Raw genomic sequence first — 26,957 nt, forward strand, 5'->3', positions numbered from 1 at the left:
TGTAATACCTATCCGGTTTAACAGGAGCAGGAGGCAAAGAATCAGGATTAAGAGAAGCCTCTGTAAAAACATCTTCCACTACATCCAAAACAGGAGGTATAGCCAAAGGCCTATGCTGGGGTAAAAACAAAAATTCCCTAAGCCTTTTCCTGGAATCAGAGAAGTCCTGACCTTCCCACTTAAAATGCTCCCTCATGGAATGAAGAGTTTCTGAAAGAAAAATCCTCAGGAGGAGAAGCAGAAGGAGTAGAATCATCCACATCAGAATCAGAATAAGGAGAGTACTCCTGCAAGTCTTCAGCCGAAGACTCTGAAACATCCGAAGCCTGCTCAAAACTCCCTAGCTCAGGCTCCACCCTAGGTCTCTTATCAGGAGGGGGCAAAGAACCCCTAATCAAAGTAATCAAATCTTCTGCCATTTTAAGCATATGCTTCTTGGGCACAGTTCCTGAAGAACTAGGGGTGACACCAACTGAAGCTAAACCTGGCCTGCCTCTGGGAGAAGCCTTGGAAACAGAAGGAGAGGGCCTAACCACCCTAGGCAGGTAGGGGAGTATAGTAACCTGAGAAGCCCCATCAGCCTGACCTGCCTCCTGAGAGGCCACATCCTGCAATAACAAAGTTTCTCCCTGGGATCCCAAAGAAACCTCCGGTGGAACCACCGGCTCCACCGACACCTCTAAAGAACCGGCGTCAGGTACGGACGGTTCTTCTAGCCTAGGCTTAACTGCTTTGTCCTTGCGCTTCTTCGAAGAAGCGGGCGTCGGAGCATCCGACGGCATTTTATAATTGCACCACTTCCCGAAGACTAACCTGGCACAATCTAATCTTCTCTTTATAGTGCGCTTATTGAATCTAGCACAAGAGCGACACCCAACAACGTCGTGCTCAGGCCCTAAACAAGGAATACACAAAGTATGATAGTCTGTTTCCCACAAGAAATACAATTATTCACTTTTTCTGACATCCGGTAAACCACTGAGGCAAGAAAAAACTAAAATATTCCCCAACGGGGTACTTAGCCAACTTTGACTCGGTCTGAAACTCCGAAATCGAAAAATTTCAGAACGCCAACCGGCACTTGCAATACTGCTTCTGCATCGGACCATGCGGCAAAAAAGACTGAGGATATGACGTCGGTCATGCGCATTTGTACCCTGACGTCCTGATGTCAGTCAAATGCGCCTTGACCGACGTCAGCCTTATACTTTGATATTCGGGCCGACCGAGGGCAGCGGACTACCCAAGTGTAAGGACTGCAGCAATGTGAGATGAAGAACATCAAATCGACCATCTTGGGGCTCAACACTCATGGAAGGTGGGATAAAAAGCCAAATGAATGAAAAAAAAATGACTCCCCCACACCATCCCAGAATGCACTCAACTGTCTAAGTTGAATAAAGTATGACAAAACACAGGTTTCTGCACCCCTTTGCGATGATCACCACCAGTCCTCTCGAGACCTTTTGTATTCCGCTTCTTAGCTTCTACTTCCATCAACAAAATCTAGTTATTTAATTTACTCAGTGTTTGATCATTTTCTGCAAACCCCCCCCCCCCCAAAAAAAAGCACACTACAACTTTTGTTATCTAAAGACGGAAATCCCTCTGCATTATCTTCTAATACACACTTGTCAAAACAGGTACATTCCAGCATTATACCTTGGAAAAGGTGATTTATTCCCTATATTCCTGAAGTGCAAACTCCAGCACGTCACAAGTTCCGTTATTCAGGCACTTACCTTGCTTATTTGCTTCCGTATGCAAAATATTTAACAATGCCTTAAGGAAAATCATAGCAGAACAGGTCAAAAGTCCCACACACTTCTAAATGCACGATTACACAGCAAAGAACAACCTTAGATTCTGCTGGTAGGAACAAATCACTAACCAGCTACTGTGACGCACTGTGTGGCTCTGTTCGCAGATATAACACTTTGAAATAAACTTTGATCTTGTTATGAAGGAGAAAAGTTTTTTAATCTCATTGTAATGTCTAAAAGTCAAATCCCATATAGATGCATGATGCCTTAAATCCTGTAACTCACTGAATTTAAACATGTAGCATGACTCCCTTAAATATGAAAACAAATGCAAATCTGCAACAAAAAGGCATGTTTCATGTCAGCAAATTTCTGTTTGCAGCTCACTTCTACCTTTCTTTTTGGCAGATTCTTGCAAATCAGTGTTGGCTCCTAGAATTTAAAATAATTTGCATCTTAGCTGCATCGTGTTACCTTCATTGCAAATTCATGGACTCTTTCACCAACCCAAACAGGATGAGTATGCGGATCCACAAGACCTGCAAGTAATAAATAAGGCCAAGTATTAGCGGACAAAAATATTCTAGCAGTGATATTACACACCCAGGCAAAACAAAATTTTAAGATGGATTACACAAACATCTCAGAAATAAAAATTCACTTACCAGAACAAAAGACTTAGATTTCACAATGAGACGAAAATAAATTTTCGCCTCCCATCACAAGCTCAACATTTTAAAAGGTGTTACACCTGTGAAAAATGTGCACGTTATGTCACAGCAGCCAATCAGTGATTTAATCCCAAGGCTGCCTGCAAATAAAACCAGAGAAAAGGAAGCAGACAAAGTTGTTCCTTCTGCTCAGTTTCTGCCAAGGTTAGACTAGTGGATGGGATATTCATTTGATATACAGGGTCCATTTCACTGAAGCCATTTATCCGATTACATTATTAATTCTCGGATAACTGACTTAATCCAGTTCAGTGTTGCTAGGGAGCTAGACACAGTACAGTTGTGTACACTTATCATAAATATAGATGTTAGAGTGTATTCACTGTTGCAGTCATTACATTTGGGTAATCTGCTGGCAGGTTGCCCTCAGTCGGCCTGAATAACAAAGTCTTGGATCATGCGTCGGTTGCTGCCTCCTCTTCCATGACGTCAGGGGTATAAAACATGCAGCTGACGCCATTTTAATCAGTTTTTCTTGCCCCAGATGTCAGGTGCCCCCCAAATGGGGAGCAAATATAGATATATAAATAAACTCTAAATATATAAATGCACTTTTAGAAACATAAAATTTACCTTCAACTAAAAGCAAATACACCACAAAGGCTTTTGAGTACAGTAAAGGAAAGAAAAGGTATAGATTGGAGGATGGAGGGTGGGTAACCGGGACTGCAACAGTGAATACACTCTAACATCTACATTTATAGTAAGTGTACACAACTGTACTGTGTTCTTCGTGTTTCACTGTAGCAGTCATTACATTTGGGTAGAATCCCAAAGCTATAGATGGGAGGATGGAACTAAACAGCATTAGGAGCAGCTATAAGGAGCAGCTATAAGGCCCTGTAGGACTGCAGTGGCAAAGCCTGCCCTGGATTTAGAGAAGAGAGGTAAATGATAATGCTTTGTGAAAGTATGAACAGAGCTCTAAGTAGCAGCTTCTAGGATGTCTTTGGTTGGGACTCCTCTGAGAAAAGCTGCTGAAGTAGAGGCAGCCCTGGTGGAATGGGATCTGATCCCCTTGGACACAGGTTTACCATGGTGCAAGTAGCAGAAACAAATGCAGTGGCTTATCCATTTAGAAATAGTCTGCTTTGATATAACCTTCCCCTCTGATCCTGCAGCAAATGCTACCAGTAGTTACTCAGACTTTCTTGGAGATTTTGTCCTGTTTAAGTAGAATCTTAGTTGTCTGTGTACATCCAATGAATGCAGAATCTGCTCCCCCTTGTTCTGCGGATTTGGGAAAAATGTTGGCAGGTGAATGGTCTGGTAAAGAGCCACACTGGATACCACCTTAGGCATAAAAGAAGGACTGGTCCTGAGGGCCACCCTGTCCGGGTAGAATATAATGAAAGGCTCCACTGCCATGAGAGCCTGTAGTTCTGAAACCCTTCTTGCTGAAGTGACTGCCAAAAGAAAAGCTGTCTTCCAAGATAGGAATTTTATATCCGCAGTAGCTGCTGGTTCAAAAGGAGGCAGGGTGAATTTCTCCAGCACAAAATTGAAGTCCCATGCAGGAGTTTGTGCTCTCCTGGGAGGCCTTAAATTTCTGTTGAAGCAGTGGATGAGAAAAGAGGGGAGGCTCTGTGTTGTAACGAGCCGAGATGGCAGAGGCATGGATTTTTATTGAAAAAAAAGATAGGCCCTTGTCAAGTATCTCAGTTAAGTATGGTAAAATCTGAGGAATATTGGGCTTTGCTGTGTCTATTCCTTGTGCTTGGTTCCAAGCACAGAATCTCTTCCCTTTATCAGCATAAGATTTTCTAGTACTAGGCCTTCTGGCTTCCAAAATGACATCCATCACAGGTTTACTGAGAGATGTGGTTTGAGTAATTAGTTGATCAGCCATGCTGCAAGATTCAGAGTTTGAAGCGGAGTATGTAGAATTTGAAAGTTCTGCTGAGACAGTAGATGAGGTGTTTGAGGCAAGTACCACGGAGGACGGAGTGACATATTCTTTAGAAGCGGGTACTAGTCCGGAGCAATTAGGATCATTTTTGTTTTTTCCTGTCTGACTTTTAGTAAGACCTTGGAGAGTAGAGGCTGAGGGGGAAAGGCATAGACTGATAGGTTTTTCCCGCTGAAGGATATAGCATTCACTTTCCATGCTTTTTTGTAATGGGTTCTTGTGCAGAATTTGTCCAAATGATAGTTTTGGGGAGAGGCAAATAGATCTATGTCTGGGCTCCCCCATGCTGAAGATTTGTGGATCCAGTTTCCATTTGTGCGGGTCCATAAGATTTCTGCTCAAGTCTGCCAGAGTATTTTGCTTTCCTGGCAGGAATTGTGCTTGAAGATGTATTTGGCAAGTCAAGGCTGTGTTCCACAAGGCCATGGCTAGTTTGCAAAAGTGGTAGGAATGTGTACACCCCCCCTGCTTGTTTATGTTCCATATAACTGTGGTGTTGTCCATCTTTATCAGTAGTTGTCCTGGATGAAGAAAGTCCTTGAAGGCTGTCAAAGCATTATGAACAGCTAGCATTTCTTTCTGGTTGATATGCAGATGCATTTGGTTTGGGCTCCATTTGCCCTGAATGCATCTCCCTACCAAGTGGGCCCCCCAAGCATAGTCTAATGCGTCTGTAGTTAGGGTTTGGGTGGCAGGAGGTAGCGTGAATGACAGTCCCTTGTTTTGGTGACATGTCTCTGCCCACCAAAGAATCTCCTGTTGCAGGCAGGGAATGAGAGGAATCATTGTTTCCAGGCTGTGACAATGTTGACTCCATAAACTTTTTAGGTACCATTGAAGTTTCCTCATATGCAGTCTCGCATATGGAATTAGTAGAATGCAGGATGCCATGAATCCCAAAGCCTGCAGAATTTGTCTTGCAGATAAATGGTTTTTTGTTGCCATTTGTTTGAAGTATGTTGTCAGTTGCCTTTGTTTGTCTGGCGTGAGGTAAGCCATCTGAGCAGTTGTATTCAAGCTTGCACCCAGGAATGTAATTATTTGAGAGGGTACCAGTTGTGATTTCTTTTCGTTTATGGTGTACCCTAGGCATGCTAGAAGCCTTTTTACAAATGCCAGATGTTGAAGAAGAGTGTCCTTGTCCTCTGCTTGAATAAGACAATCGTCCAAATAAGGATAAATTTGGATGTTTCTTTGTCTGCAGAATGCAATTACTGGTGCCAGGCACTTTGTAAAGACCATGGGCACAGTAGATAAGCCAAAGGGCAGTGCAGAGAATTGGTAATGCAAAAAAACCTGCTTTGAAGCGGAGGGATCTTCTGCAGGATCCCCTTACTGGGATATGTAGGTATGCCTCAAGTCTAGAGTTACTAACCAAGCAGTCTTGCCTAGCATAGGCAGTAGCTGTAAGTCAGCATTTTGAATTTTGGAATGTCCAGTTACGTGTTCAGAATCAATAAGTCCAGTATTGGACGCCATGAATGGTCTTTTCTGGGTACCAGGAAAAGTCTTGAATAAAATCCTTTTCCTTTTTCCTTTTCGGGTACCGGTTGAATATCCCCCATATCCATGAGGGACATGACTTGGTTCTGGGCCTCTGCCCACTGGTTTTATGTCAGATCCGGACATCCGTTTGGAATTGGCAAAGTATGGAAATGAAATCTGTACCCCTGGGATACCATGTTTAATACCCACTTGTCCTGGGTAATTAGCTGCCAATTTTGAGCATAAAGTGCTAGTTTCCCCCCAAGGGGGCTGCCAAAAGATAAGTGCTTGGAGATGGCAGAGGAAAGACATTGAGACTGCTTACTGTAGGGTTGTCCTTTGTTTCCTCCAGATTTGGAGGTGGAAGCACCCCATTGCTTTGACCTGCGAGAACCTGTGATTGGTATCTGGAGCCTTTCGAGCACCTGGGTTTGCCCTGAGTAGCTCTATTGGACACAGGAAAAGACCAATTTTTAGTAGGCCAGTGCCTACTGAACCTGGGTGGCTGCACTTGCAAGAAATCTTTCACAGTTTGCATAGATTTAGCTTTGTCTTCCATTTTCTTTAAAACCTCTTCTGCCTTATTACCAAACAGAGTATCATGCTGCAAAGGGGCATCCAACAATTTAGCTTTAACATGAACAGGCAGATTTTGCTCCTTGAGCCAGGCATGCCTTCTAAACACAGAACCAGTAACGGCAGCCCTACAAGAGGCCTCCAAGGAATCAAAACCGCATTGCAAAGTATGCTTTCCAACCTGTTCTGCTGAATGCAATAAATCCTGTAATTCTTTATTTTCCACACAATCAGAAATCAACATAATTTTCTGTTTAAGTAAGCCCATAACATGCTGTTGATATTTAAGCATATGAAACTGGCAGTTTAAAGCCCTGACTGCCAAGGTTGTAGACGTATAAACCTTCTTACCCCATCTATCCAGCGCCCTGAAATCTCTATCAGAAGAGGTAGGATTTTTGGCTGTAGAATCCTTAACACCCTTGGGACCCAGAGAAATATTCTCAGGATCAGCAGCAGGATTTTTGAAAATAAATTTGTGGGAGTAAGGAACCATGTAATATCTGTCTAGCTTACTAGGAGCCGGAGGCAGGGAATCAGGAGCCATGCTTGATTCTGAGAACACATCATCAACCATGTCTAATACAGGAGGTATTGCCAAAGGCCTATGCTGGGGAAGAAGGAGGAAATCCCTAAGCCTCTTTTTTGATTCAGAGAAGTCTTGACTCTCCCAGTGAAAATGTTCCCTTAAAGTATGCAAAGTCTCTCCAAAAGAGTAATCCTCAGGAGGAGATGCAGATGGGATGGATTCCTCTGCATCAGAATCCTCATGGGGGGGGAATAGAAAATTCCTGATCAGAAGGGGAATCAGAAGAAATGGAAACCTGATCTGAACTGCTTCTGCTTCAGGCACTGCACGGCAAGAAAGACAGATTAAAATGGCATCGGCTGCATGTTTTATACCCCTGACGACCTGAAGTCATGGAAGAGGAGACAGCAACTGACGCAGGACCCAAGACTTTGTTATTCAGGCCGACTGAGGGCAACTTGCCAGCAGATTACCCAAATGTAATGACTGCAACAGTGAAACACAAAGAACATCAGCCTTTGCAATTACTGGGTGCAAGTCGGAGGAAGTAGTCCTGAACAGTGTGCCAAACCACTACAGGACAGACGCTTGCACACACACATGGCACTCACGTACATTTATATATATATATATATATATATATATATATATATATATATATATATACATATACATACACACAAACACACCTACCTCTAAGCAATTTAAATGAATGCCAATTCACCTAAAAAAACTGAAGCACCTGAAAGCCTAATAAAAGAAGAGGAAGTATAGTAAAAGAAAAACAGGGGGCTGGAAAGGGGGTAGCCAGGACTGCAACAGTGAATACACTCGAACATCTACATTTATGGTACGTGTACACAACTGTACTATGTTCATCGTGTTTCACTGTTGCAGTCATTACATTTGGGTAGATTCCCAAAGCTAAGGTTGGGAGGATGGATTTATAGAGCATTAGGACCAGCTATAAGGCCCTGCAAAACAGCAGTGGCAAAGCCAGCCCTGGATTTAGAGAAAATTGGTAAGTGATAATACTTGGTGAAAGTGTGAACTGAACTCCAGGTAGCAGCTTCTAGAATATCCAAGGTAGGAACACCTCTGAGAAAGGCTGCTGAAGTAGATGCAGCCCTGGAAGAATGAGATCTGATCCCCTGGGGGATAGGTTTTCCATGGTGCTTATAACAGAAATGAATACAATGGCTTATCCATTTAGAAATTGTTTGCTTGGAAATAGCCTTCCCCTCTGCCCCCGCAGCAAATGCTACCAGCAGTTGTTCAAATTTTCTTCGAGTTTTAGTCCTGTCCAAGTAGAATCTAAGTTGTCTGTGTACATCCAATGAGTGCAGAATCCGCTCTCCCTTGTTCTGTGGACTGGGAAAGAAAGTTGGCAAATGAATGGACTGATTAAGAGCCACACTGGATACCACCTTGGGCATGAATGATGGATTGGTCCTGAGTGACACCCTGTCCACATGAAAGATGATGAAAGGCTCCACTGCCATAAGGGCGTGTAATTCAGATATCCTTCAAGCTGAAGTGATTGCTAAAAGGGAAGGCTGTTTTCCAGGAAAGAAATTTTAAGTCTGTAGTTGCAGCTGGCCTGAAAAGAGGTAGAGTGAGTTTCTCCAATACAAAGTTAAGGTCCCAGGCAGGGGTTGGCGCTCTCCTGTGTGGTCTCAAGTTTTTGGCACCTCTGAGATACTGCTTTAGAAGAGGATGAGAGAAGAGGGGAGGGTCTGTGTTGTAATGAGCTGAAATGGCTGAGGCATGGATTTTTATGGAAGAAAAAGACAGGCCCTTGTGAAGAATCTTAGTTAAGTATTGCAAAATCTGAGGTAAACTGGGCACTGCTGTGCTCATCCCTTGAGATTGATTCCAGGCACAGAAACTTTTCCATTTGTCAGCATAAGATTTTCTAGTACTAGGTCTTCTCGCCTCCAAAATGACATCCATCACAGGTTTGCTGAGGGATGCTAAGGGTGAATTTACAACACCACTATATACCCAAATGAACACATCAAATTGCTAGGAGTGGAAATAGACAAACTAAAATTTGACATTCACATATCCATGACCATAAAAAAGTCCACAAAAAACTAGGAGCATTATACAGGAAATAAGCAACTTCTCACCAAAGCAGCAAAGATTTCAATAGCAAATCCCCACCTTATCTCCCACCCTACTTTATGCCTCTCCAATATATACCAACCTAAGGTAATGCGATCTAAACAAGCTAGAGACCTGCTACAACAAAATTGCCAAATTCGCCACAGGGGCATCCTACCGTAGTCACCACTGTCTCTCACTTGCTGAACTGGGCTGGCTTGAACTCCCTCACCTCCTTCAATGGTATCAACTCTCACTCGCCCACAAACTAGTAAACCATCCACTAAATGTCCCATCCCTCCAGAATCTACTCCAATCCTATCGCACCACCAGACCACTAAGATCCAGCAACAAAAATCACTTGCAGATCACCAAAGCCAATAACTTTGCCGGTGAAGCACTATTTTCTTGCACCATAGCCAAGTTATGGAACTTCCTTCCCACCCACAATTGCCTCCGTATCATCATGCACCCACTTCAAAACTTTACTAAAAGCGCACCTAAAAACATGCTGGCTATGCCCTTGCATAGGTTAGTACTAGGCTAACTGCCCTTGCAAGCCATTTTATGCCTAGCCAATTATCCCTTGTGAGACTCAAACCCTGCACCTTGTGTTTGTAAGGCAAACACCTTAACCATTAGGCCACCCTCCCAACCCTCCCATTCTAATATCACCCACCCCATCCAACCACTACCTTTCTTTCCACCCCACTAATTACCTTGATTATAGCAAGCTCAGATGCTCATAAACCTAGTACTTATTAACAAATGTTATAAGTTCCTGCTGTATAATGTCTGTTATGTACTTCGGAGATATAGATTCTAGTTGTCTACTGATGTACTATGTTCATCTGTAAATATGTTTGTAATTAATTGCTATGTTCAATTGTTAATCACTATGCAATTCAATGTAACTACTGTCTATTTTAACAGTCGAGCTTTTCTCCCCGGGCCTCCGCTGAAAATGGACCTACGTCCAGTCGGACACTCCCGGTCAACATATGTAAATAAATAAATTTAAGTGATTAGCCAAGCTGCAAGATTCAATGTTTGGAGCTCAGGGTGCAGAATTTGATTCTCCTGCTGAGACAGTAAGGAAGGTGTCTGAGGCAGGTGCCATGGAGAAATGTGTGACACACTGCGCAGGAGTGGGTACCATTGTTGGTGAGGCCAGTCTGGAGCAATCAAAATAATTTTTGGTTTGTCCTGTTTGACTTTTAGTAGAACTTTGGAGAGCAAAGGCAGAGGGCGAAAAGCATAGACTGACAGTTTTTTCCAGCTGAAGGACGGAGCATCCACTTTCCAGGCTTTTTTGTAATGAGTTCTTGTGCAAAATTTGTCCAAGTGGCAGTTTTGGGGTGAGGCAAAAAGATCTATGTCTGGGATCCTCCATTTGCGTGTCAACATGTTGAAAATCCATGGTTCCAGTTTCCATTCATGAGGGTCCATGAGATTTCTGCTTAGTTCGTCTGCCAGAACATTCTGCTTTCCTAGCAGGAATTGAGCTTGTAGTTGTACTTGATAGCTCAAGGCCGTGTTCCACAATGCCATGGCTAGTCTGCAGAGGGGTAGGAATGTGTACCCCTGCTTGTTTATGTACCACATAACCGTGGTGTTGTCAGTCTTTATCAGTAATTGTCCCGGATGAAGGTAGCCCTTGAAGGCTGTCAGTGCATTCTGTACAGCTAGCATTTCTTTTTGATTGATATGAAGGTGCATTTGATTTGGGCTCCATTTGCTCTGAATGCATTTCCCTACCAGATGAGCCCCCCATGCATAGTCTGATGTGTCTGTAGTTAGGGTTTGGGTGGCAGGGGGTGATGTGAATGGCAGTCCCTTGTTTTGGTGGCAGGCCTTGGCCCACAGTAGGAACTCTAGGCGCAGGCAAGGTATGATAAGAATCATTGTTTCCAGGCTGTGACAATGTACACTGAAGTTTCCTCATATGCAGTCTTGTATATGGAATTAGAAAAATGCATGAGGCCATGCCATGAACCCCAAGGCTTGCAGTATTTGCCTTGTAGCTGTAATGAAGACTTCGGTTCTGAAATTCGGATTTGAAAATCTCAGGAGTCGACTGACCGGCACTTGCGAACTGCTTTTGCTTCGGGCACCGCGCAGCAAGAAAGACAGAAGAAAATGGCGTCGGCTGCATCTTTTATACCCCTGGTGCACTGATGTCAGGGAAGAGGAGACTGCAACAGACACCAGACCTAGACTTTGGAATTCTGGCCGACTGAGGGTAGCCTGCAAGCAGGATAACCAAGAGTAATGACTGCAACAGTGAAACATATGAACATCAAAAAGCAGATCAGACTTACAAATGGTCTTAGTTTTAAACAAGAAGTTGTGTACTCACCATAGCGTTCGATGTATGTAGTCCATCTCGCCTGACATTTTTACCCTTGGGTTCAGAGCTGAACCTCGGCTCCGACTCGGCCATACTCTAGCTCGAAGTCTTCAACTGTCTCGTGGCTAAGAGGTATCCCATACTGCAATGCTCCCATCCCAGATCTTGTTTGCTGCAAGTTCACATACACAAACACGCTGAAAGGAAGAACCAACCCAACAAAATACCGAAACCAGAGACTAAACCTCTAGGCCCTCCAGGAGGGGGTAGATGGGTGGGTTAGTAAGAATGTGAGGCGAGATGGACTACATACATCGAACGTTATGGTGAGTACATAACTTCTTGATGTTATGTAGTCCAATCTCACCTACATTTTTACCCTTGTGACACTGTCCCTAGCACCTAAACCTTGGGTGGCTCATTGAAAAATAATCCTGAGCACTGTGGAACCAAAGGAAGATCTGCCTCTAGATATCAGATCCAATTTGTAGTGACTAATAAAGGTGTGAGGCGATGCCCATGTAAGTTGCAGCACAAATATCATCCATAGACAGCCTAGCCTGAAAAGCAGTAGAGGTAGATACCAATCGTGTAGACTGAGTCTTCACTTTAAAGGGTAATTCCTTGCCATTTGAAGTACAAATGAAGAAAATGGAACTAGAAATCCATCTGGACAGAGCTACTTTAGAAACTGGATACCTAAGTCTATTGCCTGAGAATGAGACAAAGAGTTGATCTGATTTTCTAATATCTTTAGTTCTATGTAAACAGAAACGCAATTGTCTGTGCACATCTAGTTGATGAAACTTAAATTCTGCCCTGTTAGAGAATTCAGGGAAAAACACAGGCAGCTCAATGGACTGGTTGAGGGTGACAACCAAAGCAACCTTTGGCATAAAGGAAGGATTAGGGCTTAGAGAGAAACCCTATCCTTGTGAAATACCAAGTTTGTTTGCGTCTTTCGGCTTTTCCCCGGTTACGGGTCGCCACAGCGGAACTCCAGTCTGCTAATGATTGGCAGTAGAGTTTTACGTGCTGGCTTGCCGGGCCTAACGCACAACCTTCAAACAAGGAACGCCTGTTAACGCATGTCGTCACACAAGACGCTCTGAGAATCGAACAGGCAACGTCTAACTGTGAGGCGACAACGCTACCGCAGCACCACCACCGCAGTAGCTTGTGGGGCCGAACCGATAAAGCTTGGAGCTTAGAGACCCGCATAGCCGAAGTGATTGCTATCAAAAAGATGGTCTTCCAAGACAAAAATTTAATGTCACAAAGTAACTGCGGGCTCAAAGGGAGGCGAGGTAAGCCGCTGTAACACAAAATTGAGGTCCCATGGCATTACAGGATCAAAGACTGGAGGTCAAAGTAGCATAGTCCCTTTCAGAAAAGCCCTACAAAGCCTGTGTGCCATTAGATTGGGTTCATTAGCAACATGAAAAGTAGAAATGGCTGCCAACTGCACTTTGATAGTTGCTGCAGCTGATCCCTGGCTGAACAGTTGAGAAAGAAATTCTAAAACGGATGGAATGGGAGCTGTATAGGGATCAATCTGCCTTTCATGAGCCCAAATGGAGAATCTCTTCCACTTACTGGAATAAATCTTCCTAGTAGAAGGCTTGTGGGAAGAAGACAGAATATGAATCACCTCCGGGGAAAAATCATGAAGCCTGACTAGGGACAGAATTGGAGCAGCCAAGCTGTCAACTTGAGGGTCTGAATGGAGGGATGGAACTGCCCTGACATACGAGTCAGCAGATCTAGCTCTGGGTCCAGAATCCACGGATCGCCCATTAGATAAGGTTGGAGAAAAGGGAACCAAATCGGACGAGGCCAATGTGGTGCAATCAGTATCATCTTGCTTCCCCAAGGATTGTGCTTTCTGAATAACCTTTGTTATCAGGGGGACTGGCAGGAAGGCATAGAGAAGACTGGAGGGCCAATCGTGAACTAGAGCATCCCTGGATGCCTCCCACTTCGGGGGGGATAAGGGTGAAGTAGCTGCTGCATTTGGGACTGAGGAGGCTGGCAAATAGGTTGCAGCAAGGCTGACCCCATCTGCGGAAAATCTGCTCCGCCACTTGTTCGTTCAGGGACCACACATGAGGCATCACAATAGCTCTGATCAGCCTGTCGGCAATCACGTTGGACTTCCCCGGTATGTGCGTTGCCACTAGAAAGCATTGGGAAGACACTGCCCACTGCCACACTCAAGTGCCTCTCTGCAAAGGGGATACGACCTGGGTCCTCCCTGCTTGTTCAGATACCATACCACTAACATGTTGTCTGAGTGGATTGCAATTGTTCCATGAGGAAGAAAGCCCTGAAGTGCTTGCAACGCTAATAGCACCGCAAGCATCTCCAAGACACTGATATGCAAATGGGTCTCGTGCTCTTGCCACATGCCGTGGACTGTCCTGCTGAGATAATGCCCCCCACACCCGATCTGGGAGGCATCCATGGTCACCGTGGCAACTGGAGAAGGAAGAACGAAAGGCATACCTGTGTTGAGATTGCTGGTCTGAAGCCACAAGCACAGATCCTGCTTGCACTTGTCTGTAATCAGAATAACATAGGAGAGCGGGAGATGCTGTAGAGACCATTGGGCAAAAACAGCCACTGAAGAAGCCTCATGTGTAGTCTCGCAAGAGGAACTAGCATAACTGTGGCAGCCACGGTACCTAATAAGTTGAGGACCACTTTTGCCTTGACCTTCTTCAATGGTAGCAAAGTGTAGACCTGCTGCTGTAAAACCTGAATTCCTCTTCTGGTAGGAAGGCCCTCATGAGCACCCTGTCTAATTCCGCACAGATAAAGGTAACAAGTTGCAAGGGCAACAATACAGACTTTTCCCAATTCAGAGTAATTCCCAGACTTTTGCACAGCGCAATAGTGGCATCCCTGGTTTGTAGCAGTAGATGCCTGGTGGTGACAGACAGGAGCTAGTCGTCCAGGTACAGAAACACTTGGAATCCCTGACGTCTCAAGTGAGACGTTACCACTGCCATGCATTTGTTGAACACCCTGGGTGCTGTGGTGAGACCAAAGGGCGGGACGCGAAACTGAAAATGACTGGCTCCCAGCTGGAAGCGTAAGTGACTTCTGGATGCCCTGTCCATCTTGATATGGTAGTAAGCATCCTTGAGGTCGATGGAGCACATCCACACATCTTTCCCCAATAACGGGAGAATTGACTGTAATGTGACCATGTGGAACTTGGACTTCTCTACATGAAGGTTCAAACGGCAGAGATCCAAGATGGGTCTCGGGTCACCTGTTCTTTTCGGCACCAAAAAGAATCTGGAGTAAGTCCCTAATCTTACTTGGTCTGCGGGGGCAGGCTGGAAGGCTCCCTTTGACAGCAACTTTTGTACTTCTAAAGTTGCGGAATCCCTGTGACTGTGTGGAACGTCTGGGATTCTTTTGTTTGGAGGGGGATAAGAAAGAAGGGGAATATGATAACTTTGTCTTGGGTGATGTCTCGCCAGGCTTCTGGTTATAAAGAAATGCGACCCCCTACTGGCTCCAGAGATGCACAGTTGGGCCTCCCCTCAGGAGCGCTGGTAGGGAGAACCATAAAAGGAATCACAGTCCCCCTGGTTGCTCGGGCCTCCTCTGCCTCTAGGGCGGCATCTACCTGAATTTCCACCCCCTCCCCTGCCTCTGGAGGGGAACCACTCTGTGCATTGTGAAAAAACCTCTGTGACTTTTTGAACCACATTTTTCCATCCTTCTGGCCATTGGGGTAAGGACTAGAAGGCATGGAAAAACAGACTCCCATGGCAGAAAGGGTTTTTCCTTCCTGGTGAGTGTGTCCTTCACCTTGGTTCCAAATAAGGATGAACCTTCAAAGGGGGGCGTTGGTGAAAGTAGACTTGAAAGCCTCATCGAAGTTGCACAGGCGCATCCAGGAGTGTCTCCTAAGAGAGACTCTGGAACCCGCCCTGCTCGCTCCATCGGTTGCATACGAGACCAGCCTCATGGAGGAGTTGGTAATAGAATTTAGGGTAGACATCTGAGCATTGACCTTTTGAACCACAGCATCAAAAACGTTACCCTGTAGAGAATCTCCCAGCTCTTTTAGGAGATCTTTCTGGAGCCATGTAAAATGCGACAAATAGTTCAGCAACCGCAGTGTAAAGGCCGCTGAAGAAAACACATGCTTCCCATACCTGTCCATGGCCTTAGACTCCTTGTTAGGGGGATGGACAGTAGATGAAGTTTCAGCAAGTTCCTTCTTGGTGGCTGCTGCCACCACCATGACATCTACTGGTTCGCCTTTCATAAGAAAGGCCTTGTCTGGAGGAGCGGACAGTTGGGTCTCCTAGGGGCCGGTTCCACAGTGTCTGCAGTTTCCCACACCTTCCGACAAACAAGATCCAGTAGCTTGTCAAACGGGGGAGAAACCCAAGAGGCAGAGGGTTGAGACCTGAAGGCCTTCAGGAACACCAAATCCTCCTCAGAAGGGGATTTGGAGGATCAGTCGCCTATTTGCCTCAAGATTTTCAGGATATCTGAGAAAGAGATATCTTCAGAAGACGACTTGGGGGACCCTTCTGACTCCTCAGGGTCGGTGTCAGACGTGAGAGACTCATATTGGGAGTCAACATGCTTCCTCTTGCACACTCTTTCTGGGGGGCTCCTCAGGCAAAAACTCTGGGGAGACCTCAAAGTTGGGGACCACTCATGGAGGTATCCTGAGGCCTTGGGTCTCCACTGTCCATGGAAAGAGGGTGATCCGAGACTGAAACCGGTGCTGGCGGGGGCAGAGTGTTGGTGCCGTAAGATACAGCTGACAACCTGGCCAGCACACTCCTTATGACCTCGAAAGCTGATCCCCCCTGGCCCCGGCTCCGAAGGTCAACTGACCATGGAAGATACGGTAGTAGCCCTCAGAGTTGGAGATGAGGTCCGAAGCTGATATCAGACCCAAGCTCACCCGAGCCGAAGCACCGAGAGGAAGGCTAAGAGCCAAAGATCATCGATCTGAGACCACCCTCTCAGGTCCGACCGGTGAACCAAAAATCCTGGACCCTGTGGACGGTGCTGATGGGGTGGGAATGGAGATCGGAGCCAAGAGGCCAGAGGGGGCTACTGGAACTGACCTCACGGCATCTGACGGCACTGACCGCTCTGGCTCCGAAAGCCGAAAAAGGCTCGGAGGAACAGCCAAAGAGGAAGGGAGGATGGACTCCAGGGCCGACTGGGCCGGAACTGAAAACAATTTAGACAGCACCGATGACTGGAGCAGCTTCTGCACTACTCTATCGACATCATCATCAGAGAGGGTCCTAGAGGATAAGGTCGGAGATCTGGATCTCCCTACATAGGGAGACCTATGAGACGGAGAAACCGGTTGAGGAATTGGAGACAGTCTCCGAACTAGAATATCTGTCACCGGCTCCAAGATACTGGGAGCCGATGTACACATAGTCGGTGTACTGCCTTCTGTCGGCACCAAAGCCAATGGAACCAAAGTAACAGTAGTTTTAGCAATTTTCTCTGGCGGCTCAGAAGAAACTGACGGAGCCGGAGAGCGCTTTTTTGTAGATTTTTTCTCTGATTTCTTGTCCGGTTTGGAAGGAGAGGATCTGGAACTAGAAGACCACTCCAAGTCTTCTTCAAAGGAAGGTTTCAGTAGTCCTTTTAAGATAAGCTTGTTCTTCCTCTCTTGCAGTACACAGGGACTGAAAGTGTGGCAGAACAAGCAGGATTCTTGGAGAGGAATAGTCCCCAAGCAGTACACGCACAGTGAGTGCCCATCAGTTAATGACATCTTGTTACTACATTCTACACACTTTTTAAAGCCTGAAGGTTTGTGTTCTTTGGGATCCTTAGACATGCTGACAAGAAAACTCCACACACCACACAGGGGAACACAGGAACACCCTTGCACCAAAACCAAACACAGAAGGGCAAGGGGAAACTATACCCTCTAAATCAGACATGTCCAACTTGCGGCCCTCAGCTCTTCCATGCGGCCTTCAACCTCTAATTGCAACATCGATGTATGCATGCCACAAAACACTTTTTTTGTTTTGTGTTTTTCGTTCTCATGGCCTGTAACTTTAATGTCGGTGTGCACATGCGCCAAAGCACCCTTCTAGTTTTGATTTTTTTGCATCAAAGAAGGGTCAGTGTGTTTACGCCATTATTTTGCACCGAAGAATCAGTGCGTGTGTGTTCTCGCTGAAGAGGGACTCGTGTATGGATTTGCTGCCGTTGCCTTTGAAAGGGACAGCACTTACCTGTGTTAATAGGTAAGTACAGAGTGAATGAGTGCATGCATGAAAGCAGAATGTTTGTGTCTGTGAAAGTAGAAGAAGAGAGTGTGTGTGTGTGTGTGTGTGTGTGTGTGTGTGTGTGTGTGTGTGTGTGTGTGTGTGTGAGAGAGAGAGAGAGAGAGAGACAGACAGACAGAGAGAGACACATGTACAAAGAGGCTAACGGCGATCAGTCTACCTACCAACCTACTGAACACAAAAGTACAGTTGTGTACACCTACCATAAATGTAGATGTTCGAGTGTCTTCACTGTTGCAGTCATAACTGTAGGGTGATCCTGCCGGCAGGCAGCCCGAGGTCGGCCAGAATCACAAAGTCTGGGTCTGGCGTCGGCTGCACAAGCTAGTACCCTGACGTCAGTACGCTCTGGTACATAGCCCTCAGCCGACGCCATCTTCTCCAGCCTTTCTTGCCCCAGATGTCAGAAATTCCCAATAAACAAAAAATGAGTCCCACAAGGAAACACAAACACACCATAAAGTGAAACAAGAGGGGATAGGAGGGAGGAACACGACTGCAACAGTGAAGACACTCGAACATCTACATTTATGGTAGGTGTACACAACTGTACTATGTTCTTCGTGTTTCACTGTTGCAGTCATAACTGTAGGGTGGAATCCCAAAGCAGTGAAGAAAGGGAGGAGGCTAGATAGAAGAAGGGGCAGCAAGAAGGCCCTGCAAAACAGCAGAGGCAAAACCTGCCCTGATCTTAGAATACAAAGGGAGATTGTAGTGCTTGGAAAAGGTATACACAGAACTCCAAGTGGCAGCTTCCAAGATATCCTTGGTAGGGACTCCTCTGAGAAAAGCAGTAGAAGTGGCAGCTGCTCTAGTAGAATGACTTCTCACAGTACCTGGAAACTGTTTCCCATGATGAGTGTAACAAAATCTTATTCCATAAGCAATCCATTTGGAAATAGTTTGTTTGGAAATAGCCTTTCCAAGAGAACTGGAGGCAAAAGAAACAAACAATTGGTTAGATTTTCTGAACTCTTTAGTCTTGTCCAAGTAAAATCGTAACTGTCTGTGTACGTCCAATGAATGCAAAATCCTTTCCCCTTTATTTTGAGGATTAGTTAAGAAGGTAGGAAGGTGAATTGTCTGATTTAAAGCAACTTTTGAAATCACCTTAGGCATGAAAGTAGGATTGGTCCTAAAGGATACTCTGTCAAGATGGAAAATTAGGTATGGCTCCACAGCCATAAGAGCTTGCAACTCTGAAACCCTTCTGGCAGAAGTCAATGCTAACAAAAGAACTGTCTTCCAGGATAAAAATTTAATATCAGAAGCCGCAGCAGGCTCAAGAGGAGGCAAAGTGAGTTTTTCCAAAACATAGTTAAGATCCCAGGCAGGGACAGGAGGGGTCCTGGGAGGCCTCAAATTCTTAGCTCCTCTCAAGAATTGTCTCACCAATGGATGAGAAAAAACAGGAGGGTCAGAATTAAAATGAGCAGATATAGCAGAAGCATGAATCTTAATGGAGGAAAAGGAAAGGCCTTTAGACAAAAAGTCTGAAAGGCAAAGCAAAATAGACGAGAGATCAGGCACAAAAGGATTAGAGCCACGGTCCTGCATCCAAATACAAAACCTTTTCCATTTAGAGGCATAGGATTTCCTAGTGCTAGGCCGTCTGGCTTCTAGAAGAACATCCAAAACTTGTTTGGGGAGCTTAGAAGAAATCAAATTTCCTTGAAGAGCCAAGCTGCCAGGCAAAGGGTCTTGAGATGAGGGTGTAGCATCTGACCCTGATGCTGGGACAGAAGAGAAGGGTACAGAGGAAGGATCCAAAGAGGTTCCAAGCACAGATGTTGTAAGGTCGGATACCAAAACTGTCGAGGCCAATTTGGAGCAATCAAGATGATGAACTTGGGCTTGTCCTGTTTTATCTTCAGTAATATCCGGGAAGAAGAGGAAGAGGAGGGAAGGCATATCCCGAAAGGTTCCTCCAACTGAATGACAGGGCATCCACTTTCCAAGCTGTTTTGTGGAAGGACCTGGTGCAAAAGAGAGGCAGCTGATGATTGAGATGGGATGCAAACAGATCTATCTGGGGACACCCGCAAACTGCAGTTATCCTGTTGAATAAGTTGGTGTCTAGCATCCATTCGTGAGGATCCAAAATGTTTCTGCTTAGGCTGTCTGCTAAGAGATTCTGCTTTCCTGGAATGAATTGAGCCTGAAGATGCAGATTCAGACAGAGCTATGTCCCATAAAGTCATAGCTAGTCTGCAAAGGGGGTATGAATGAGAGCCCCCCTGCTTGTTTATGTACCACATGACTGTGGTGTTGTCTGTACGAATTAGAAGAGGCCCTGGTTGCAAAAGGGTCTTGAAGGCTAGAAGAGCATTTTGAACTGCCAACATTTCCTTCAGATTGATGTGCCAGTGAAAGTGATTCTTTGTCCAGGTCCCCTGCTGGCAATTGTTTAGAAAATGTGCTCCCCAAGCATAATCCGAGGCGCCCGTGGTTATGATTTGAGAAGGTTGAGGTAGACGAAAAGGCTTCCCTTCATTTAAAGCGCACACCCGGACCACCAAAGGAACTCCTTCTGGAGGCAGGGGATCAGAGGAATCAAAGTGTCCAGATCTTGGTAATGCTGTGACCATACACTTTTCAGGTACCATTGAAGCTTTCTCATATGAAGCCTTGCATTTGGAATTAACAGAATGCATGAAGCCATATAGCCCAGTGCCTGCAGGAATTTCCTTGCAGTGAGCTGAGTTAAGGTCGCCAAGGTTTTGAAAATTGAAGCCAGCTGTATTTGTTTTTCTAGAGTAAGGAAGGCCCTTTGTAAGGTTGTATTTAGGAGGGCTCCCAAAAATATCATTTGTTGAGAAGGAATCAATTGTGACTTCTTTATGTTCACTGAAAATCCCAGGAGGAGGAAGAGACGTTGAACAAAATCCAGATGTTGAAGTAAAAGGTCCTTGCTGTCTGCCTGGATAAGGCAGTCGTCCAAATAGGGGTAAATCTGAATACCCTGAAGTCTGCAATAAGCCACTTCTGGGGCCAGGCACTTGGTGAAAACCCTGGGTGCAGTAGATAAACCAAAGGGCAGTACAGAGAATTGAAAGTGCCTCGAGCCTGCTTTGAATCTGAGGAATTTCCTGCGTTCCTGCCTGATGGGAATGTGTAAGTAGGCCTCCTTTAAATCCAATGTCACCATCCAAGCGTCCTGGGAGAGTACTGGAAGCAGTTGTTGTAGAGTAAGCATTTTGAATTTTGGAATTTCCAAAAAGGTGTTTAACACTGAAAGGTCCAGAATAGGTCTCCATGAGTTTTGTTTTCTTGGAACCAGAAACAGTCTTGAGTAAAAGCCTTTTCCCATTTCTGAGAAAGGAACAGGCTCTATGGCTCTCATGGCCAGTAGAGCATCCACTTGATTTAAGGCCTCTGCCCATTGATGTTTTGGCAGATCTGGCCAACCAATAACCCTTGGCAGAGTATGAAAATGGAACTTGTAGCCTCTTAAAATCACGTCCAATACCCATTTGTCCTGGGTAATATGAGTCCAATTTCTGTAAAAAAGAGAAAGCTTTCCTCCGAGAGGGGCATCCAGGTAAGGGGTCCTGAAGCCCAACCGAGAGTCATTGAGTCTGCTTCCTTTGAGATTGGGATCTGTCTTCTCCCCTTCTAGGTGAAGAAGCAGTCCATTGTCTGGATCTGTAAGAGGCCTGAGCTTGACCAGGACCTCTGGAGCGTCTATATCTTCCCCTTTGAGGCCTGTCAGACGTGGGAAAGGACCAATTTTGAGGGCCAATTCCTGGAAAATCTAGGAGGCTGAACTGGTAAGAAATCTTTCACAGTCTGCATAGATTTTGCCTTTTCTTCCATCTTTTAATAACCTCTTCAGCCTTGGATCCAAATAAAACATCATGCTGAACAGGGGCATCTAAAAGTTTAGCCTTAACCTGTTCCGCAAACTTTGTTCACGAAGCCAGGCATGTCTCCTAATAACAGTACCAGAGGCTGCGGCCCTGCAAGAAGCTTCCAAAGCATCAAAACCACAATGCAAACTATGCTTGTTCACTTGTTCAGTTGCATGCAATACATCCTGCAATTCCTTATCCTCTGCACATGCTGGAAAGGTAGCAAGCTTTTGCTTCAAAACAGACAAAAGAAATTGCTGATACTTAAACATATGAAACTGGCAATTTAAAGCCCTAATAGCTTGGGTAGCAGAAGTATATACCTTTTTACCAAACCTGTCTAAGGCACGAGAATCCTTCTCGGAGGGAATAGGATTTTTGGAAGAAACAACCTTAGCAGCCTTAGAACCCTGAGAAATAGTTTCAGGATCCGCAGAAGGGTTCTTGAATAAGAATAAATGAGAATCAGGGACCCTGTAAAATCTATCAGGCTTAGAAGGAGCAGGGGGCATGGAGTCAGGATTCAAATTAGCCTCAGAAAAGGCATCATCCACAATATCAAGAACAGGAGGAATAGCTAAAGGCCTGTGTTGAGGAAGAAGAAGGAATTCCCTAAGCCTCTTCTTAGAAGCAGAATAATCCTGACCTTCCCAATGAAAATGTTCCCTCATCTCATGTAAGGTCTCCCCAAAAGAGAAATAGTACAGTTTTGTACCTACCATAAATGTAGATGTCCGAACTGGATAGCATCTGCAGTCATAACAACTGGGTTGTCCTGTCGTCAGGCAGCCCTTCAGTCGGCCGGATTCCAAAGTCCGGGTCCGGCTTCGGCTGATGTCGCACTTCACCCGACGTCATCTCTGCTGGTCTCCGGGTATAAAGGCATCAGCTGACGCCATTTTCTTCAGTGTTTCTTGCCCCAGATGCCAGTTGCCCTTCCTGGAAGGCTAATTTTTGGATAAATGCCAATGTATCCAAAAGAATAGAAGGCAAACTCAGAAAATAAGCATGTATGTACATATATACAAACAAATACACCATAAGAGACTCCCCCACTAGCTAGCTATTAGGAGGGTAAATACCCTAGGAGTACCACAGAGGGGAAGGAGGGAGGGTAATCCTGACTGCAGATGCTATCCAGTTCGGACATCTACATTTATGGTAGGTACAAAACTGTACTATGTCCTTCATGGATGCATCTGCAGTCATAACAACTGGGTAGAATACCATAGCCAACTAAGGGAGGAGGAAAAATTTAGATTATGGTGTGGTTAGGATCCCTTGCAGCACAGCAGTGGCAAACCCTGCTCGGGATCTGGAGTACAAAGGTAAGTTATAATGCTTGGCAAATGTATGCACGGAGGTCCAAGTAGCCGCCTCAATAATGTCCTTGGTTGCCACACCTCGTAAGAAGGCTGTGGTAGTGGCTGTTGCCCTTGTAGAATGAGGCCTTATGTTCTGTGGAATTGGTTTTCCATGGAAGGAGTAACAGAATCGTATGCAATTTCCTATCCATTTGGAGATTGTCTGTTTGGAAATTGCTTTTCCTTCCCTTCCTGTTGCATAGGCTACAAAAGCTGGTCAGTTTTTCTGCTACTTTTGTTCTGTCCAGGTAGTAGCGTAACTGTCTATGTACATCCAAGGAATGCAGCATTCTTTCCCTCTGTTTTGTGGGTTGGGAAAGAAGGTAGGTAGGTGGATTGCCTGGTTTAAAGACACTCTGGATATCACCTTAGGCATAAACGTAGGATTAGTCCTCATGGACACTCTATCTTGGTGGAAGATTAGGAAGGGCTGTACTGCCATTAGGGCCTGAAGTTCAGAGACCCTCCTTGCTGAGGTTATTGCCAGTAGGAAAGCAGTTTTCCACGATAGATGCTGTAGGTCCGCTGTAGCTGCTGGTTCAAAAGGTGTGAGTGTCAATTTTTCTAGCACAAAGTTCAAATCCCAAGCTGGCAATGGTGGTTTCCTTGGAGGTTTTACATTCTTGATTCCTCTGAGGAATTGTCTGAGTAAAGGATGTGAAAAGACAGGTGGATCAAAGCTGTATTCTGCTGAAATAGCTGATGCATGTATCTTGATGGAGGAATAGGACAGGCCTGTATGCAGAAGCTCTGCCAGATACTCCAGAATGTTAGCCATATCTATAATTGACACATCTTTTCCTCTTTCAGTGCTCCAAATGACAAACCTTTTCCATTTTCCTGCATAATTCCTTCTTGTTGAAGGTCTGCGGGCTTCAAGGATAATGTCTTTAACCCTTTGGGAAAGTTCTGGGTTAGTTGCTGCTATGTGATGTTCCATGCAGTCAGTTGCAACGTTTTTAGGTTTGGATGCATGATGCTGTAGTTGTTCTGAGTTAACATCAAAGGCATCAGGGGTATTGGCCACATGTTGTCCCGAGACATGCTCCTCAGCAATGGGTACCAGTGTTGTCTTGGCCAATTTGGAGCCATCAGGGTTATCCTTGGACGTTCCTCCTTGATTTTTAGTAATACCTTGTGTATCAAGGGAAGAGGTGGAAATGCATATGCTGTTAGACCTTTCCAGCTGAAGGAGAGCGAATCCACTTTCCATGCAAGTGGGTGGAATGTCCTTGTGCAGAATTTTTTGAGCTGGTGATTGAGAGGGGAAGCGAATAGATCTATCTGTGGTCTTCCCCATTTCTTTGAGATGGTCTTGAAGATGTCCGGGTGTAGCATCCATTCGTGGGCATCCGATGTGGTTCTGCTCAATATGTCTGCTAGAGTATTGTCCTTTCCGCTATAAATATTGCCTGTAACTGGATGTTGTAGCTGACTGCCAGGTTCCAAAGCTCCAAAGTCATTCTGCATAGGGCGTATGAATGAGTGCCTCCCTGCTTGTTGATGTACCACATGACTGTGGTGTTGTCTGTCCTTATCATCAAATGGCCCTCTTTGAGAAATGGTCTGAAATTTTGGATTGCCAGTTTTACTGCCAGCATTTCTTTTAGGTTGATGTGCAGGTGGAGTTGATCCTGCGTCCACAATCCTTGTATGCATTTGTCCAGCATGTGAGCCCCCCATCCTAGGTCTGAGGCGTCTGTTGTGATGGTCTGGCTTGCTTGATAGCTGTGAAAGGGTAGGCCTGGGTTTGACTGGCATGCTTGCGCCCACCATAGAAACTCCTGTTTTAGGCATGGGATTAGTGGAATTTCTGCTTCTAGGCTGTGCCTGTGTTGGGACCATAAATTCCTTAGGTACCACTGTAGTTTTCTCATATGTAGTCTGGCATGTTTAACCAAGATTATGCATGATGCCATGTAGCCCAAGGCCTGCAGGACTTTTCTTGCTGTTAACTTGTTCTGTTTTGTTAGAGCCAAGAAGTAAAGAGGGAGTTCTTTTTGTTTTTCTGCGGTTAGGAATGCCATTTGTTTTACAGTGTCCAATTCCGCGCCCAGGAATGTCCTTGTTTGGGATGGTATCAGCCTTGACTTTTGTAAATTGACTGTGTATCCCAGTGCTTGTAGCAAGTAAATGACCCTTTGTAAATCTGTTGTCAGCTTGCTTTTGTTGTCCCCTTGTAGCAGGCAGTCGTCCAGGTATGGGTAAATTTGGATTCCCTGTAGTCTGCAGTGGGCGATTACTGATGCCAGGCATTTTGTGAATACTCTGGGCAGTAGATAAGCCAAAGGGCAATGCTGAGAATTGATAATGCTCTGATCTGCAAGAAATCTGAGGTATCTTCTGCAAATTGGTCGAATGGGGACGTGCAGGTATGCCTCCTTGAGATCTAGAGTTACCAGCCAACACTCCTTGCCCAGCATGGGAAGAAGTTGCTGTAGGGTCAGCATTTTGAATTTTGGGACAATGATGTATGTATTTAAGGTGGACAGGTCGAGAATAGGTCTCCAACTTTTTTCCTTTCTTGGAACTAGGAATAGTCTGGAGTAAAATCCTTTGCCCTGTTCTGTTATTGGCACTCTTTCCACAGCTCTCATCTTTGCTAATTGCATTATCTGCTGTAGAGCTTCTGTTTTTTGATTTGGAGGCAGGTTTGGCATTCCTCTTTTGACTGGTAAAGTGTGAAAGTGGAACCGGTAACCTTGGTCTATGATTTGCAAAATCCACTTGTCTTTTGTGATGTAGTGCCAGTTTTTCAAAAATAAGGTTAATTTTCCGCCTAATGGAGCTGCTATTTGTTCCCTGGTAGGCGGATGTAGAGTTAAGTCACTGAGATTGTGCTGTTGTAGTGGTAGTGGCTGTGTCTGTGCCTCTGTTATTACCTTGCCACTGTCGTCCTCTGTAGGCACCTCCTCTGGATTGGTTTCTGCCTCTGGAACGTCTATTCCTGCCCCTTTGGGATCTTGTGGAGTCAGGAAAGGACCAATTGTTGGCAGGCCAGGTCCTGCTAAAGCTTGGGGGCTGAACCTGCAAGAAATCTTTAACCGTTTGAACTGATTTTGCCTTTTCTTCCATTTTCTTCATTACCTGCTGGGCAGGTGTACCAAACAAACTGGTCTTATCCATAGGAGCATCTAATAACTTAGCTTTAACATGATCCGTAAGACTTGTTCCTTCAGCCATGCATGTCTTCTTATCACTGTGCCAGTCATGGCTGATCTAAATGAAGCCTCCAGTGCATCATAGCCACATTTTAAGGAATGGTTACTAACCTGTTGTATGTTATTTACCATTTCTAATACCTATTTCTTATCTATAGAGTCATCAGAGGATAGTTTTTTAGTTAACTGATCAAGCATAAACTCTTGGTATTGTATCATGTGAAACTGACAGTTTAAAGCTCTAGCTGAGAGAGTAACTGAGGTATAAACTTTTTTGCCCCATCTGTCTAAAGACCTGGCTTCCCCTTCAGAAGAAATAGGGTTTTGCTGTGGTCGAGGCTACTGCCTTAGGCCCCTGGGATATAGTTTCGGGTCTGCAAGTGGGGCCTTGTATAGGTGATGATGAGTGTCTGGTACCCTGTAAAATCTGTCTGGTTTGGCAGGGGCTGGAGGTAAGGAATCTGGTGCAGAGCAGACATCATTAAAGGCATCGTCCACAACAGAGAGGACAGGAGGTATAGCTAAGGGCCTGTGTTGTGGAAGGTGCAGAAAAGTCCTAAGTCTTTTTCTGGAATCTGAGAAATCCTGTTGCTGCCATTGGAATTGTTCTCGCATGGCATGTAAGGTTTCCCCAAAGGAGAATTCTTCTGGTGGAGAAGCAGCTGGAATGGATTCTTCAGCATCTGAGTCCTCATAATTGGAGAAAGGAGCCTCAGGCTGGTCTGTAATATCTGAGTCATCCGCAGAATCATCAGAGGACACAGGCTCGGGGGGCTCTGCCCTAGGTCTCTTCTCTGGGGGCTGAGAGGCCCTGTCTGGGTGAGATT

General features: G+C 45.2%; 1 protein-coding gene across 3 annotated transcripts in view; it reads right to left on the reverse strand.

The window, feature by feature from the left end:
* The window catches only part of AMDHD1 (amidohydrolase domain containing 1), an 868,564-nt gene that overhangs the window by 566,298 nt on the left and 275,309 nt on the right, over window positions 1-26,957 (reverse strand). For 2 of the 3 annotated variants that reach the window (XM_044087629.1, XM_044087628.1), the window contains exon 3: window positions 2,238-2,302. In XM_044087629.1, the coding sequence (XP_043943564.1) occupies window positions 2,238-2,243 (6 nt within the window). In that variant the 5' untranslated portion in view covers window positions 2,244-2,302. Of the gene's footprint in view, window positions 1-2,156; window positions 2,207-2,237; window positions 2,303-26,957 lie in introns of those variants that run through there. The other variant, XM_044087631.1, reaches the window with a different exon arrangement.

This window comes from Protopterus annectens, chromosome 11.part0 (assembly GCF_019279795.1).
Source record: "Protopterus annectens isolate FY-2018-M chromosome 11.part0, PAN1.0, whole genome shotgun sequence".
Taxonomy (NCBI): Eukaryota; Metazoa; Chordata; order Ceratodontiformes; family Protopteridae; genus Protopterus; species Protopterus annectens.